The following is a 16,861-nucleotide window of genomic DNA, read 5'->3' as shown; positions in this document are numbered from 1 at the left end:
TTCTCTTTAACTTCACTTCTTGTTTGTTCGTCTGTCTGTCTGCTACAAGTCTTATAATCGATATTTAACACACTTCTACCTGTCCAATCGATCTGAAAATTTGCACATTTGCGTAAAGTTGGAGACAATGCATGAATCAATTTACAGAATAAATAATTTTATAAATTAAAAATTTTATTTTTATTATAAAAAAAATAATTTCGTCTGCTACAAATCTTATAATCCATATATGACACAATTTGACCTGTCCAATTGATTTGAAATTTTGCACAATTGCATAAAGTCAGCGACAATGCATGAATCTATTGACAGAATAAATAATTTTGAAAATTTCAAAATTTGGATATATTAAAAAAATTTTGAAAAATAATTTTTTTTTCAACATTTGAAAATAAAATTAGAAATTCATTGTACATGTGCAACATTCAAGACACTGGATTGTTCAGAAGTGTTGTCTTTAAAAAGTAATTTTCAAACGCATATTATTTTATATTCTAAGGTATAATATATTTGTCTCTTAGCGTTTGATCGTGTTCACAAGCAGAAATTGCTTGTGTTCAGTTCAAGACTATAGTAATATGTCCGGTAATTTTTTTATTTATTCTTGGGTATAATATATTTAAGTCTCCTATCGTTTGATCGCGTTAACTAGAAGATATCGCTTGTGTTCAGTTTAATACTATAGTAATAAGCTCAGTAACTTTTTTATATTCTAAGGCATAAAATATTTAGGTCTCCCATTATTTGATTGCTTGTGTTCAGTTCGAGACTATAGTAATATGCCCGGTAATTACAACACTTCTCTTTAACTTCACTTCTTGTTTGTCTGTCTGTCTGTCTGTCTGCTACAAATCTTGTAATCGAAATTTAACACAATTCTACTCATCCTATCGATCTGAAATTTTGCACACTTGCGTAAAGTTGGAGACAATGCAAGAATCCAATAACAAAATAAATGATTTTAAAAAGTAATTTTTTTTTCAATATTAAAAAAATTGAAAAATTAATTTTGTCAGCTACAAATCATATAACTGATATTTGACACACTTTTGCCTGTCCAATTGATCTGAAATTTTGCACCCTCGTGTGAAGTCGGACGCAATGAATGAATCAATTGACAGAATAAATAATTTTTAAAAAATTTTATTTATTTAAAAATTGAAAAAAATAATTTTTTAACATTTGAAAATAAAATGAGAAATTCATTGTATATCTTTAACATTGGAAAAACTGGATTCTTTAGAAGTGTTGTCTTTAAAAAGTAATTTTTAACGCATATTTTTTAATATATTCTAGGGAATAATATATTTAAGTCTCCTATTAATTGTTTGATCGCGTTAACTAGAAGACATCGCTTGTGATCAGTTTAAGATTATGGTAATAAGCCCAGTAACTTTTTTTGTATTCTAAGGTATGATATATTTAAGTCTCCTAACGTTTGCTCGTGTTGACAAGCAGAAATTGTTTATGTTCAGTTCAAGACTATAGTAATATGCAAAGGATTTTTTTTATTTATTCTAGGGTATAATATATATAAGTCTCCTATCGCTTGATCGCGTTAACTAGAAAATATCGCTTGTGTTCAGTTTATGATTATAGTATTAAGCTCAGTAACTTTTTATATTATATGGTATAATATATATAGGTCTATTAACGTTTGATCGTGTTCACAAGCAGAAATTGCTTGTGTTCAGTTTAAGACTATAGTAATATGCCCGGTAAGTTTTAATTTATTCTAGTGAATAATATATTTAAGTCTCCTATCGTTTGATCGCGTTAACTAGAAGTTCTTTAAAAAGTAATTTTTAAACGCATATTATTTAACTTTCCGATACAATACTGTTCAAATTTGGAAACATTTTAGGAAAGTATAGCACTGACACGCCATTTTTCCTGGCTAATATGGGTCCGGATGAAAAGTGCGTTACATTTTGGACAATTTCTCCCTCCTTTTTCAGAGTGCCCGCTCGCATAATACAGTTTTTACAGCTCACAAGCAAGCCGCAATGGCGTCACTCTCTTGTCTCACCGTCAGGAATTATGGTAACATTGTAGCAGTACCGTTGAGGGATCCATGGTCATAGGAATTTTTATTGAATGGTGTACTAATTTGTTGCCAAATTCACAGTGAATTCAGAGTTCAACCGTTCCAAATTAAGATGGTATAATAGTCTTAATCATTTTCGAAAAGTACAAAATGAGCGCAATTTGCATCTCATTTGGTACTTCTCATAATTTAAAAAGCTTATTGACTCTAATACTCAATTATATAAATTGAAATGAGAATATTGGGAAATGCTTTTGCTTTTAAAACAATTTTATTGGAAGTACACAGCAAGTCGTTAAAACAACATCAGTGCAAATACAGTTACATATATTTAAAGTGTCTGCAAATCATATAGACTCACTCAACAATTAAGCTACATCACTTAGCTTATATAAAATTCTGAATTTACATTAGATTCCAGCGGTAGAAATGGTAGTATATCTTACATAGGTTCAGTGGGCATCTTTCCTTAATTGTGGCGGTTCCTTGCCATCTTTTTACTCTTGGTAGACAACTGACATTCAGGCACGTGTATTATGCACATCATGCGTATCGTTCGTATCATGATGATCATGCGTATCACGCGTAAGATGCAAATCATGCGTTTGAGTTGCCACCATACTAAGGGTTGACGAATTACATGGAATGAAAGCTGTCACCTAAGGTTACATTGTTCACAGTTCCTACAATAATTTCGTACTTTTCAAGTCGGTCTGTAAATATTTTTCACGTTCAATCGTAGTAGGTGAATTTTTCTGCTAATAATTTCGGGTTTATCGCTGACGTTGACAAAATATTTGTTCATATAGCAACTGCATTTCTCGATCCCAACGAATTCAAAATTTTAATTTTGGTTTGGACCTAAAAATGATGCGAACTTTTATCATCATCATCACGATGCATGATGGATTCCTACTTATGTATTATAATTACCTGAAAGATGATCGATTCAAACAAATTAATGTATTTCTAATACGCCGAGGATGATCGATTACTGTGTTATCATTATGGCGGGATGACCGATTTCGACTATCAATTATTACGTCGAAGAAGGTCTTAGAATCTACAGCGCGATTACTGCGTCGAGAATGGTCGGTTTAAACCCATTTATAATCATCAAATCGAGGATCAGAGATAGATTCAAACTACTTTATTATTATTAAGTACCTTCATCTGTATCATTATGTCAGGACCTTCAATGATTTTTATAAAAGCATACAATTTAAGACCCAGCAAAGAATCCCGTAAATGGTTTCCTTAATTGATGGACCTCCGCAGATCAGAAAAAATGAACTGATGTCATAAGCAAACACATATTTTTAATGTTGTGAACAAATTAAAAATATTAAATTATATTCAAATATTTAAAATTTGAACAATTACAATTTTGTATAAAGTGTTAATAGCCTGCAAGAGGGCTGAGAAATGAGAAATTCGCGATCTGGAACAATGCTGCGATCTATTTTCTCATGAATGGTTTAAGAAACAACACAAATTTGAAATGAATATGTGAAAAAATATAGTAAGTCCAGAAAACTTATCGTTTTTAGCCGGAAATGGTATTGACTGAAGTTGATATTGTTTTATATTCATGGTTTAAATCGTGCGATGAGATCAGCACACCGATGCAATTATAATCTATATGTGAACATAATATTATAATCTATATGTGAACATAATATTATAATCTATATGTGAACATAATATTATAATCTATATGTGAACATAATTTCACGGTCGGGTAACGACCCTGAGACGATGGTGCGCTCGCGGCTTCAGAGAATAAAAGGTTAGCAAGTTTTTAAACAGTCTCGTTGTGGTCATTATAGGAAGTAACCAATCACACGTATGCCGCCTTCCTAAGTTCTGGACAGTCATGGTTTTTTGCTGCGAACGACGTATAATTCGCGTGTTTACGACAAAATGTTCAGACTTTATACGCTCAGATTATTACGCCGATTGAATCCTTTGCTGGTAAAGTATTGGAAACTTCCTTGTTTTGTACGACTGCCTTTGGGCAAGCGGAATAAAAAACAGTTTGTGGTTGCAGAAAATTATACAAAAACTAAGATTTTTGCGTTACATCTCTGACATTGCGCTCGATTTTTCAATCCCCACTTAGATAGCTCAAATTTACGTATATTCATATCAAAACAACCGCGTAATTTGAAACAATTTTCCAGTAACTTGGTTGTTTTTCTCGCTTTCCAAGAAAACAAAAGTATATATTTCGATCGCTAACATGGCGCCGAGATATTTTCGTTGAATTGCATGGGCGATTTTTTAGTTTATCATTTATGCTGGTCGTAGCAAAGTTTCTTTATATATTTTCATGCAGCAATTTCCTTGCGATATATTTTTTTACCAAGAGGGTATCAAAAATATTTTATGAAATTTACAATATATATTCAATAAAGAATTTGGCATCACAAAATACACGAAGTTCGAAACCTGTAACGTTGCATATAATCGTAAACGTTATACGCAAAACAGAGGAACGTACGTCCTTGGCTCCATACATAAACAAATTAAAAATGCAAGACAGATATGAAAAAATGTTCAATGATCTCTGCATCCTTATTGTTTATAACTTGTTTATAACGATGTTAGTAATAAACTGTACCAAACGTTACATTAAAGTTTGGCAATTATGCAATAATAACAATTAGGAAAATACCGGGTTTCAGATATTCGCCTATCTCGCGAAAAAAGGACTAAAGCAATTAGGTTTTTCATAATGTGATTCTGGAATTTTTCCATTAAACTGACCGAAAAAATGTCTCTGATAATTTCAATAATATCCATACGAGTGAATTTCTTCATCGTTGAAGCTCCGATTCCGATTCCGCATCAAGGATTCCCATATTCAAATACAACAATTTACGGACCATTTTATGGTGTATGTGAACACTAAGATTACATAATAATAAATTAAGAATTTTGCCCTAGCTGCTTGACAATTTGGTGAGCATTACAAACGACACATTACAAACCATTAGACTATTCCCTTATTGATTTCGGCTGCTGTATATGTTGGCAGGTCAGAAATCATACACATGCTACGTTTTTCACGGTTGTTCATGTACCTATTCACATAAGTCCGTGAGTTGTTGTTATGCAAACTAGAGAATTTAATTCGAGTAGATTAAAATATTTTGATGTCAGATCGCATTTATGTGAATAATAGTCCCAAATAATAATACAAATTCTTATACTATTACATACACTTATTCAACTGAATTAAACCTCATTGATGAACTCTCTTGAACAGCGAATATCACTTGAAATGTCTGGAGTGGCATAAGCACAGTTTATCCAAGTAATTTCGAAGTGTTTCATTTTTTGTCTCTATGAATTTACACCGTTTATAAATTTTATTCAAAATATGGTACACGTTTCACGCGTTCCCGGCAAATTTATTCAGATCAAAAGATTTTTTCAAGTAATGGCAATGCGTCGGACGCGCGTCACAGGCACGCACTAACTACGCTGGCCTTCCACATATGAGAGCAGATCACGTGTCAGACACCATAAGACCGATATCATTGGCTGACCGCTGATATCATAAGGCAAAAATCCTAATACTGACGGCATTACACCACCAAAGGCCAGCCATAATGACACCGGCATCAAATTCATATGGTAAGTAACTGCTCAACTGCTCGGAACAATTCGCGACATAGAACCTCATTTTTACTATCGATAGCTCACTCACTGAATAACATTCACTTAATTTTTTTACGAAATTGATAGCTTGATATATAATTTGTTACTGTCCTGTATCGCATGCCTGCGATTGCTCCCTTGAATCCTTGCGATGAGGATTTGCGATTCAGCACGCTGATGGGTCGTTTTTCGGAATTAGTTTCGCTATTTACACACTTTTTGGGAGCAATTAGTTGGTCGTGTATTATACTCGCATATCATCACACCAAACGTGAGACCTATTCTCTATAGCAGGTTTTTATTCATCGACGTTTTCCTGGTTTTCGGGTTTTTCGCCTGACGCTGGCTGCTGATAATCATATTCGTCATCAACATGGCGCTCGTCCTCCGCTTCGCCTGGATGTCCGTATTGCCCACGTAACTCTCGTTCGTCCTCTGTAATGTACACGATTCCTTTAGAAAATTGATCATGAGACACGTCTTCATAATCTGTCTCTTGATCTTTGCCATCGAGATTAATAGTAGCAATATTCTGTTCATTTTCTTGAGACATCTCGTACTTGGGAGTAATGTCTTCATGGTCCAAGTGATGTGCAGGCGGTTCAGAATTAGTAACCACAGATAAATTAACGTCTCTGTATTCCTTCTCTTCTGGGCGATCAGTAAGTAGTCGGGGTGTTGGTTCAACGTAAGGGACGTGTTCTTGATCATCCTTTTGGCCTTCAGTTCTTGGTTCGGGTTGCGTAGGCTCGTGTGTAAACGTGGCTCTTTTAGCTGGAAGGTTCGATATTTCTGCATGGCTTGTAGGATTGCGTCCTGCATCTTCGAACTTGATTTTATGTTCCTCGAGATCAGACACGACATGATGGCCGGGCTCATGTTCCGCACTCTCACTTCCTTCGATGTAAACTACGTTTCTCTTGCCCTGGGTGAGGTGACCGTCACTCGTCGTCTCCAGTTTTTTGAACATACTTGGCGGCTTTTTCTTTCTATAATTTTGTTGCGTTTCATAAAGGTTTGTTGCGTGGTTTTCTCCCAGGGAAGATCTTACGTAAAATGCTTGGTCATCAAGGCTGGCCATCGTCGGATTTCTTGGCTCAGGTTGTACTCCAGAACTAAAATCAACGGAGCCGTACGTTAAGGGCTGTGCAACAGTAATTCCATTGTCCAGTTTGATGGGAGTGTAAAAAACTTCGTCGTTAAAATTGGATCTTTTTGAAACTGTTGAATGACTTTTGCTAAAATCGTAAAAATCTTTTCGGGAATGACTGAATTCGTGACCGAATTCGTGTCCTATGGGCTTAAAGTTTGAAGAGTCTTGACTTCCGGCATGCCCAAAATTTGAGGGACCAACGAAGTCTGAGATTTTAGTATTATGAGGTTGATGAAATTTATTACCGCGGTCTTCAAGGCTAGCAGACTGGTATAAAATATCGCTGGAATCAACGGTGTGAGCGTGACCCTTATTGTTGGAGCCAGAATTGTGTTGCGAATATGGCTCCTCACCATCGAAAGAGTAGCTTTCTGACTGAACATCTTCTAAATTGAAAGCATCGCCTTTTAAATGCCGAACGTGATTTCCCCTGTTGAAATTTTGTTTTCCAGAATTGAAATCATGGCCTCCTGAATTTGAGCTGTGGCGCACATCTTTGAAATTTGGACTGCCATATTGGTTGACATGATCTCCAGGGTGGTCGCTCTCATGACCTCCTGATGTAACAACGTGATCACCTTCAAACCCGTGATTTCCGGCTGAAGTTGAATGATACGAACCTAACCCTCCTGATTGTATTACACGCTGTCCAGAACCGAAATTGTATCCCGATTGAATTATGGTGTCATCTGACCCGATACTTTGGGTTTGAGGCTTTGAAAATCCATCACTCACACCAGCACCATGACCTCCAAAATGAGAGAACGATTCTCGGTGATTCACATCAAAACTAAAGCCAGGTTCCACTATTTCAGCATCACCTTTCAGTCGTTGCGTTTCAGGGATGCCAAAATCATACTGGACGTTATAATCGAGATCCAAAGTATCCGAATCGAAATGCCCAATGTTGGAACTTTTCACTCCTACGGGGCTATAAGTTGTATCCGAATCAAAATGCCCAATGTTGGAACTTTTCACTCCTACGGGGCTATAAGTTGTATCCGAATCAAAATGGCCAATGTTGGAACTTTTCACTCTTACGGGGCTATAAGTTTCCTTTCCTGACTCCTGTGGATGATGATCCGAGGTTTCTCCGAAAACTTGAGTTGCATGATAAGCCAGTGGATAATCTTCATCAAATTCAATTTGTCCTTTGTTACTCGAGGTGTGGTCATAGTCGAGATGTTCATTATAGGAATCGGAAGTGACGTGAGCTGGGCTGCTTCCACCATGTGGAGATAGATGACCTTGAGGAAAGTAAGAGTCGTCCCTAACAAAGGAATGAGAGCCATGAGGGAGACGAAGGCTGCCGCCCCCTGGACGGCGGAAAAGGTTTTCGTGATCACGGTAAGAAACGCCAGAGTTGCCTCCAGCGTAATCCTCAGCTGCAAAAATTTCACCGTTATTGTCCCATCCTGCTGGCAAGCCGGAACTGACATGAGTTTTCTGTATTCTCTTTGGCAAATTGTCGTGATATGAACCGGGAAGTAGGCCATGAGATCGATCAGGGTGATGGTAGTGTGTGCGTTTCAAATTATTCCGATGTTGCGAAATATCCTGTTTGATCCCAACTTGTCTTCCAGGAATATTTTTGTTCTGCACATGAGTTTGCGTCATGTACTCAGGAGCAGGTCTCTGCAAATGGCTCTTCCTTGCACCTTCTCGAATATTTGTAATCTGAGGCTGAAATTTGCCAGTATCATGCTTGGACATTGGAGATTTTTCATCGACACCTTCGTGAATAGTTTCGTCTAATATGGGTTTCTTTTGGATGAGCGGATATGCCAATTGTTCCTGCTTGATTCTTCGCTGGTTCTCAAGCATGAATCGAGCAAACGAACTTTGTTCCACAATTCCAGAAGGATACGTGTCTTGGAAAGAATGATGGTCGCCGAAATTCCCCAGAGGGATCTTCCGATTTTGTCTCATTTTGGTGATGGCAGTATCTTCTCTTAGAGAAGATCGTTGTCTGGATTGCACCGGGGACGAAGCTGAATTGCGATGAATTGGATTTGATCGTCTCAATCTATGATGACCAGCCAAGGTTTTTTGTAGCCGTTGGTGCTCAATCAAATGATTGTTATTTGGCTTCAAATCTGAATTTGGTAATGAATGATGTCGAAGATTTTGACTTGCAGGTGAACCATGCCTCAGTTGTTGCATAGGCGGGTGGTTGCTACGTGTTATGGGCCGTTGCACGCTCTCTGACTCGACTTGTTGGGGCTCCCATGTCCACGTCGGACTTGGATAGACCATGACTGGCGCCACTACGTAAGGCCGGTGATCGTCTAATGTGTTGTCAGGAAATGTGATTTTGTCCAGTTCAGGAGTTAATGACTCTATGTTCCACGCTGGCACATCTTTTGTACTGTCCACGTAGTAAGCGTCAAGGGATGCTAGGTGTACGATGCACAACACCACTAGGTGTCTCCATCTCTGGAATGCGAGAGAAAATTGGTGTTAATTTTGAAGAATTGAGGGAAACAGTGTCAGAAAATTTAACTAAGAACTAAAACATTATAGCTGGTGGCAAGGGTGTCATTTAAAAAAAAATTTTATAAACTATAAATTTGTAAATATAAATTCTAAAAAAATAAAATAAAATTTTTTCAGCAATTATTAATCGTTTTGTTTGTGGACATCGCAAGATTGGAAACGCTAAGCTGGACGTAAATCGCCATCAGTGCTACCGACAGGTCCCTGAGCCGAGGCTATTCATAGACGTTGGTGTGGATGTGGCTGACATCGCGGCAGGGCTGAAGAAGTGTTCGAAAGCGTCTAAAGTCATACAGCTTGATTTGATGAAACATGACTTAGGTTATTTATCGCTACGCTACTGCGTTTTGTGATAGATAGTCAATCTACCATGAAATTAATGCGAGATAAATAAAATTAAATAAAGTTTAAACATACATTTGTATGAAAAAACGCTGATTTTTCAATTAATTATGGTATTTATCGCTACTGCGTTTTGTGATAGATAGTCAATCTACCATGAAATTAATGCGAGATAAATAAAATTAAATAAAGTTTAAACATATATTTGTATGAAAAAACGCTGATTTTTCAATTAATTATCGCAAAAAACGTGAAAAAACAGTTTCGAAATAAAATAATTGCATGACAAGTTTTGGGTACTTCTAAGACATTTTAATGGTCATGGAAAAATCCAGTTTGCTTTTAAAATAAAATTTCGCTAATAAAAAAACACAAAGGAAAGACACAAAATTTGGATTGTGATTTATCTTAAAGCGGAGTACTTTATATTAAATTACTCTATTCCTTCATCAATTGCTCTGAAAAGAATTAAACTATCAACCTTTTAAGTTGTTATGAACCACTGGTTCCAGTTAGTTATTTAAAGATGCCTTTTTGGAAAAAAATCGGGACACTTTCAGGACATTTGAAGCCTGCGTTGATATTATCTATCGCTTAATAAATTCATTGAGCATTTCATGAAATCATGTTCATTACACGACCCAAAAACGGTTGATTCGAACACTCCAAACTCTGTGAAAATTAACGATACTTTTCAAGAAATTCACATTTTTCAGGTATGAAACTAAGCATCACTTACAACAAGCATGGCTGTAGCCTGCTAGCACCGATCGGGCGACTTTCGTACGTAACGAAGAGCTGACGGAAACTAAGTTGACTACTGCGATACTCCTGCCTCGGCAGATGATTTTTGACCAACGGCTTAACTTTCGCTGACCACGTGTAGAAGCCGAACAAAAACTGGAATGGGCGCATCAATGTTGCATGTGGATTACCTGACAACTTTTTAGGAGCTTCATGATAATCGAAGTTTTGCGCGGGGTGGAGAAGCAATAGAAACCTGGAAGGTGCTGGTAGTTTTACGAACATAAATGTCCGTAAAACTAAAAAAGGCCGAAGAGAGTTTCAATGAGAAAAAAAGACAAATTTCAAATAAAATATAATAAACGAATACGTGGTAGCCCTAATAAATGAGTTGCTGCTACGACATAGAGAGCATAGGCATAAATGCACCAAAATCAAATTTTGATAAGAAATGAAGTTTTGCTGAAAAATATATTCAAACCTATTATATTTTCAATGATAGACGGGAAATTCAATACGAGTCATTGGCTAGAGACGCCCAGAATCCAATAACGGCAGTCACTAAGCCAGAGATAGAGAGTTGACGAGAGTTATGTCGCTCAGGAAACTGGATTAACAACTTTCATTGTCAGGAGTGTGGAAATGAGCAACTTGAAGCAGTAACTCATTGTTGCGTTACCCATTGTTAATTTAAGTTTAATCCTGCAGCAAAAATCCATCACATTTTCTACAAAATTTCGCAATCTTTGACATTAGCTCAAATGCGACATCATTGTACATTTTGTAATCCTATATAGCTGGTATGTAAATGTCACTTTCTTTCTCTCTTGAATCAACATTTGCTGCTTTTGTACACTTTGCTCCCTGTCGCATGTTTGACGTCATTTTTCGCAAATCGATTTCAAATGAATCCTATTAAAATGTGTATGTTTTACATCACAGATTTTATAGGATTATAAGTTGTATGACAATGATCTAACATGTTATTGCTTACAAAATCCAATTTAGCGATGTGCCAATCGCTTGAAAAGATGGCCAAACTGCTAAAAAGTTTGTGGAATGGGCCGATATATTTACTGTGCTTCTTCTCGTTGCAGTATAAGTCCCTCATCTTGTAGAAACTGATCGCATCTACTTCATCGGCCTGGGTTTGTAATCTGGAATGCATGAAAATTTTTCTCTAGATGTTTTTTTACTGTCCAGCTAGGTTATTGACTGACACCAATTATTTTATACACATGGTTTTTTTTGCTATACATATCATAACCAACGTATTTATCGTATAATGTAGGAATCCATGACAATTCACGTGATAATTAAAAACCAGAAGCAGAAATTCAAATTTTTAGCAACTCTGCATCAGGTTTCGTGCTCGTGATTTGCTCTTTAAATAACATATCTAGCGCTTTCACTTGTCTAGCCTATTGATGAGTTAACCTGGTACGCCTTCTTCTGTAGTCGAAAGTGCAGAAAAACTGTAGTTACCTGACGCATCTTCAGGTGGGGTGCAGATGACCGCTATGCTCATTTATTCTGTCTTAAGAGCAAGCGGACTCAGAGGGGCGATTGGTTTTTTTCGGCTAGAAAAAGAGACACAATTCTTACTTTCCTCACAGGCCGCAACGCGAAGCTGCGTGGTAACGAAGCTGTGAGCAAATGTTTTTATCTATTAGTGCGTATATCAACTTTCATTTTCGAGCAATTGTGTAATGTGTGAAGTTAGGGTTATAGTTAATTAATAGCAAGCAGATACATGCATATTTCAATAGTAATTACATTACAGTAATTACATTACATGCCTTTTTCATGTCGCCTACGGGCGCCTCTTTCATGTCTACCTCTAAACGCAGTCGTAATTCAAATATATACTGAATAAGAAGCAAGGTTTTCATGAGTTCCCACTTTGAAAATTAGCAGCAAAGACACAACAGATTAGGCTTGAAACTAAAGATTTCTGCTTTATAAAATGCTAAAATGCAGAAGATTTTTGTTCTAAATTTCTTCAGTTCAAGTTGGACATCAGTAGCTGACACCAATAGAGGATGCGCAGTGGGAAGTTCACTCGATCAGTACACCAAAACATTAAAAAATATAACTTATTACTCACTGTAGTGAGTGACAGAGAGCGCATTTTCTCGTCCACGAAAACATGAAGTCGCGGACGGATAGACAGACGGACAGACAGACAGATGGACGGACAGACGGACATGGCGAGCACAATTGTGCATTTTTTTCCGTAAATGAGAAAATCCGCTATAAATAATGAAAAGCGTTGATTACCTGCATATATTTTGAACTTTATTTATAAAATTTATATATATTTATTTGGATTAGATTGAAGAGAGTAAGATAAACATTATATTAAATGGAAAAATGACTAATGAAATCTTGTTTTAGGTAAACGGGTGCTCTTCTATATTGCCTCTGAAGTTGCAGTGAAATGACACTGGAAGGAATTGATGTGTAGGCGCTCGAGTTCCTTGAATTTCGGCAAGTATATAATGGCGTTACAAACAACATCTCAGCTCGCTTTAGTATGAGTTCGAGGCCTCAGTATTAAGAGGAAGAATGTACGTATAATTTCCAGTCTAAAAATGTGATGAAGTTTATTAGCCTTTGCAGACATTTTGTTAGAATTGTTGTGGATTTGTTCATTAGCACACCCAGAACGAACGAGCAACGGTGTGCTCTATGGTCACAATTACGGCTCTACGGAAATTAAGCTGAGTATATTGTGCGATGATAATTTAAATTGACTAGTATTGAACGCTTGCTGCGGAATCAGAAGATGTGCTCAATCAATGACGTCAATCATAATAGATTCATCTAATACCTAACATTAATTGTAGTGAGCTTTTCTGTAGGCTGAATGTACAGCGATGCTCAACCGCAGTTTTATGAGGTGGATGGGTAATTATCAAGAATCTTGAATCTTTAATAAAAAGTGGCGTTGGCAAACTCTACTCATCCTAAACATAATCTTGAGCAGAGTTTATAAACGATCAATTATCGACGTAAGAAAAGTTATCATAAATCAAATTAGTTTCTGAAAATTTAATAATGTGCGTTTGAAATTTTTTCTTGGGTTAATTAACAATTAGAATTTAACACTATTCAATTTTGAGCAAATAATGGAAATAAAATCCTTACATTTTCTGCCTGGAAAAGAAAATCTAAAAGAATTTATGTAAAACAAGAAAGTAAGGTTGAAAGCTTATCGTGGACAAGCCAAATTTTATCGCGATCCAGACTATAGCCTCGAAAGTAGAGCACGAGAAAAATAAAATGTGCTTTTGGTTATATAGCATTAACCAATTTTTTTTCACCTAGTTTAAAAAATAAATTGAAAATTGGAACTGAGTATCATGGCCGAACGTAAGCTTTTATAATTAAAATGCAGAAAATTGATCAAGAAAATATGAATGGTGAAAGTTGTTTGATTGATTTACAGATAAAAATTGTTTCAATATTTTCCATCTATTTCGAGTTTTGACTCTTCTGGTCCATGTAACTTGAATTCATGTCAATAAATTTCAAATATATTTCATCATGATAATAATTCAATAATTGCTCACATATACCGAAATCGTTACAAATAAAACCATCGAAATTCTTTCGAACCTAGTTCAATATGGGAATAAACGAAAAGATCAATCTAAAATCCGTAGATATTTTAACGAGATTCGACAGCCAATTTTCTTTGCATTTTATTACAAACTGGGAAAGAAAAATCATGTTGTGCAAATGGTTCACTTGAAGTTAATACATTTTTTTATACCATGAAGCTCCGTTTTTGTTCACTCGTCGAGTCAATGCGGCTTAAATTTATTAGAAAATAAGTTGTCTTTGTGTACAAACATTGTTAGATCATGCACAAATAAAAATGACAGGGCCGAATTGTTTTGGTACGTTGTTTTATTTTTTTTAGGTTGTTGCAAAACGAAACGAAACGAAATTGTTAAGCTTTTTTCTGAGGACTGCTGTGAATACGTTTTAATTGAACTTTTTTGTAATGCTGCGAGTGTGAACTTTTAATTTTTGGATGTTAATAAAAGTATTTAGGTAGCGTGTATGACCGATATAAAGGTCGTGACCGGAGGTCACCACGCATTTCAATTTCAATTTCAGGGTGAAGCCGTGAAATTTTAAGCACGCATGAACAATAAGGCAGGTATGCGGTAAAACCATCGTCCCAAATAATGAGCTGTTCAAGCTAAATGCTTAATTATTAATTTATGCGATGAAGCCTTTGCATACAGACGATTTTTCGAGCAGTATTTGGGATAAAATCAGTACCGCGATGTTATGGTTTACACTTAGTGCACTTCGATTGAACGATATTAAGGGAGAACTCATGTTTTTAGAAATATTATGATCAAGGAATCTTAGCTCGACAAGAGAAAATGGAAAAGAAGGCGGTATTTTATGCTTAATATTTTTTTAATTGATTAATCGGGTTTCACAATTAGTGAGAAATGATATCTGAGCTGTTTGTCCATCCATTTTGAATGTCGTCCGTTTCAATGGGTAAGCATAATTTCCTGTTACCAGAGCGTGATAGGAAACTAAATTTGGCAGCAGAAGTATATAGGAAGATATTAAATGTCGTCGTTCTTTGCATTGAATTATTTGTTTACGAATACAAATGAGAATGCAACAATGTTGTTTTTTTAAGGCTAACGACTTTTCCCCAGTGATGTTTATAGAATATTATATAAATATAGGGTATTTTATAGCATAGGTTGAGGTTTAGAACCCTCACAGCATGAATGCGTCAAAACCACTGTTATAAATTTTCAATAGTATAGCTTCTTATTCCTGAAAATATTGTTGGTGCGCTTCTTACGTTGAACTCCTTGAGCGTACTCAATTTAATTGCAGTCATTTCGTTTCTGGATTCTAAGATGCTGGTTTAACGTATTATTATTATTAATATTATTATTATTATTGAAACGTAATTATCAATGTGAAGTATTTTTATTGCGTCATATTACTATTGAGATCTTTTGTTATTAAGATGCACTATCCATGAGAAGTATTATATCACTAAGACGTTTTGTTTTTGTGACGTAACATTATTGAGTTGCAACATAATTGAATCGTATTATTATTGTAACGTTAGACAGGCAGAGTTGCCACTTGGCCGGATATTATGATAATTCTGCGTAGACTAAATGGCCACGATGTTTCGAAACAATTTCTTCTGACTCTTTTATAGTTTAATCTTTAATTGTATCAGTGTAATGGTACTGTAACTGAAGATAACTGATGATACTTTCAAATTGATCAACTGATACGTTTGCAACATCAAGTTCAAAGATGAAGTTTTAACTCTTTCGTCAAGGATACATTTACCGGCATTAATGCTATTCGCTCCCATAGTGGTTTGGGACTGAGAAGTCCCGTCAGTCACGAAAGGGTTATGATAAGTTGAGCAGTGGCAGCGAAGATGGCGAGATAAACAAAGTTATTTTTAACTATTTTGTCATTCCATTTAATAAATTAACTTCCGCTACAAGAGCAAATCTCACGTTTGAGATCAGTTCCAGGAATGTGGCTTTGTCTAAGTGCCTCTGTCCAAGTTTATTTTTACTGCGCGCATTCCATATTATTTTATTATGGGTCTAGAATTGAGAGTACCTTAGTAAAACCTGCAGGCTCTTCTGTACAAAAAAAGAAAACATCATCCAATGGAACTTTTTTAGCCAGGCTGACTGGCCTTGAATGAAGGCACTAAGGCTCTCATAAGAAGTTTTATTGATATCGAACAAAAAATGTTTAATATTCATCATTCTCTTTGAAATCTAAAATCGGTATAAGCAATTACTGACATAATACATATATGTACATATAAACTTATGCTTCACTTCCTAACGATAATCATTGTCAAAGTGAATCAATCAGGTCGATCAGGTTATCAAGCACAATTCAGCAAAAGGTAAAGTTCCTGAAATATATAGGTAGGTTATTTTCTCGTACTGACGCTAATTATTTATTGTAGCGTTAACGGCATTATGTGACGTTCTAAAAGATATTTGAAATGTCTTGTGATGTTGCACTCTGTATATCCTAATTATGACATCAATTTGAAATGAGCTTCATTATCATTTGTCTATACCTAGTTGAATATGGCGATCAAATTCGACTTCTCGTCATAGGAGAGTTGGATGTCGAGGTGCAGTTTGATCAATTGAAGTCATCCAGCGATTTAATTTGGTCGTATACAGTTAACCAAAGAAGCCTCCACCATATCCACCATATCCTCCGTACCCACCGTAGCCACCGTAGCCACCGAAGCCACCGAAGCCATGATAGCGTCAATGTGGCTCGGCATCAGGCATGGGGAAGGCCGAGGCATATGCCACGCATGCCATTACGATGAGAATGGCCACGAAAAACTGTGGGAAACAACG

The 16,861-nt window shown here is 36.0% G+C and overlaps 1 protein-coding gene across 2 annotated transcripts; it reads right to left on the bottom strand.

The window, feature by feature from the left end:
* Positions 1-4,442: 4,442 nt before the first annotated feature.
* On the bottom strand, positions 4,443-10,508 carry LOC108679134. Of its 2 annotated transcripts, XM_018167718.2 has the most exons (3): positions 10,444-10,508; positions 7,904-9,302; positions 4,443-7,846 (listed from the first exon to the last, which is right to left on the bottom strand). In XM_018167718.2, exons 1-3 carry the CDS (start codon positions 10,450-10,452, stop codon positions 6,012-6,014), a joined length of 3,243 nt encoding a protein of 1,080 aa, XP_018023207.1. In that variant the 5' UTR covers positions 10,453-10,508; the 3' UTR covers positions 4,443-6,011. The 2 variants fall into 2 exon arrangements, with proteins under 2 accessions (XP_018023207.1, XP_018023206.1); XM_018167717.2 differs by having other exon boundaries at positions 4,443-9,302.
* Positions 10,509-16,861: the final 6,353 nt, after the last annotated feature.

This window comes from Hyalella azteca, unplaced genomic scaffold (assembly GCF_000764305.2).
Source record: "Hyalella azteca isolate HAZT.00-mixed unplaced genomic scaffold, Hazt_2.0.2 contig15466, whole genome shotgun sequence".
In the NCBI taxonomy this organism is placed as follows: domain Eukaryota; kingdom Metazoa; phylum Arthropoda; class Malacostraca; order Amphipoda; family Hyalellidae; genus Hyalella; species Hyalella azteca.
The sequence above is the reverse complement of the archived record's forward strand: the minus strand, read 5'-3'. Positions and strand labels throughout refer to the sequence as shown.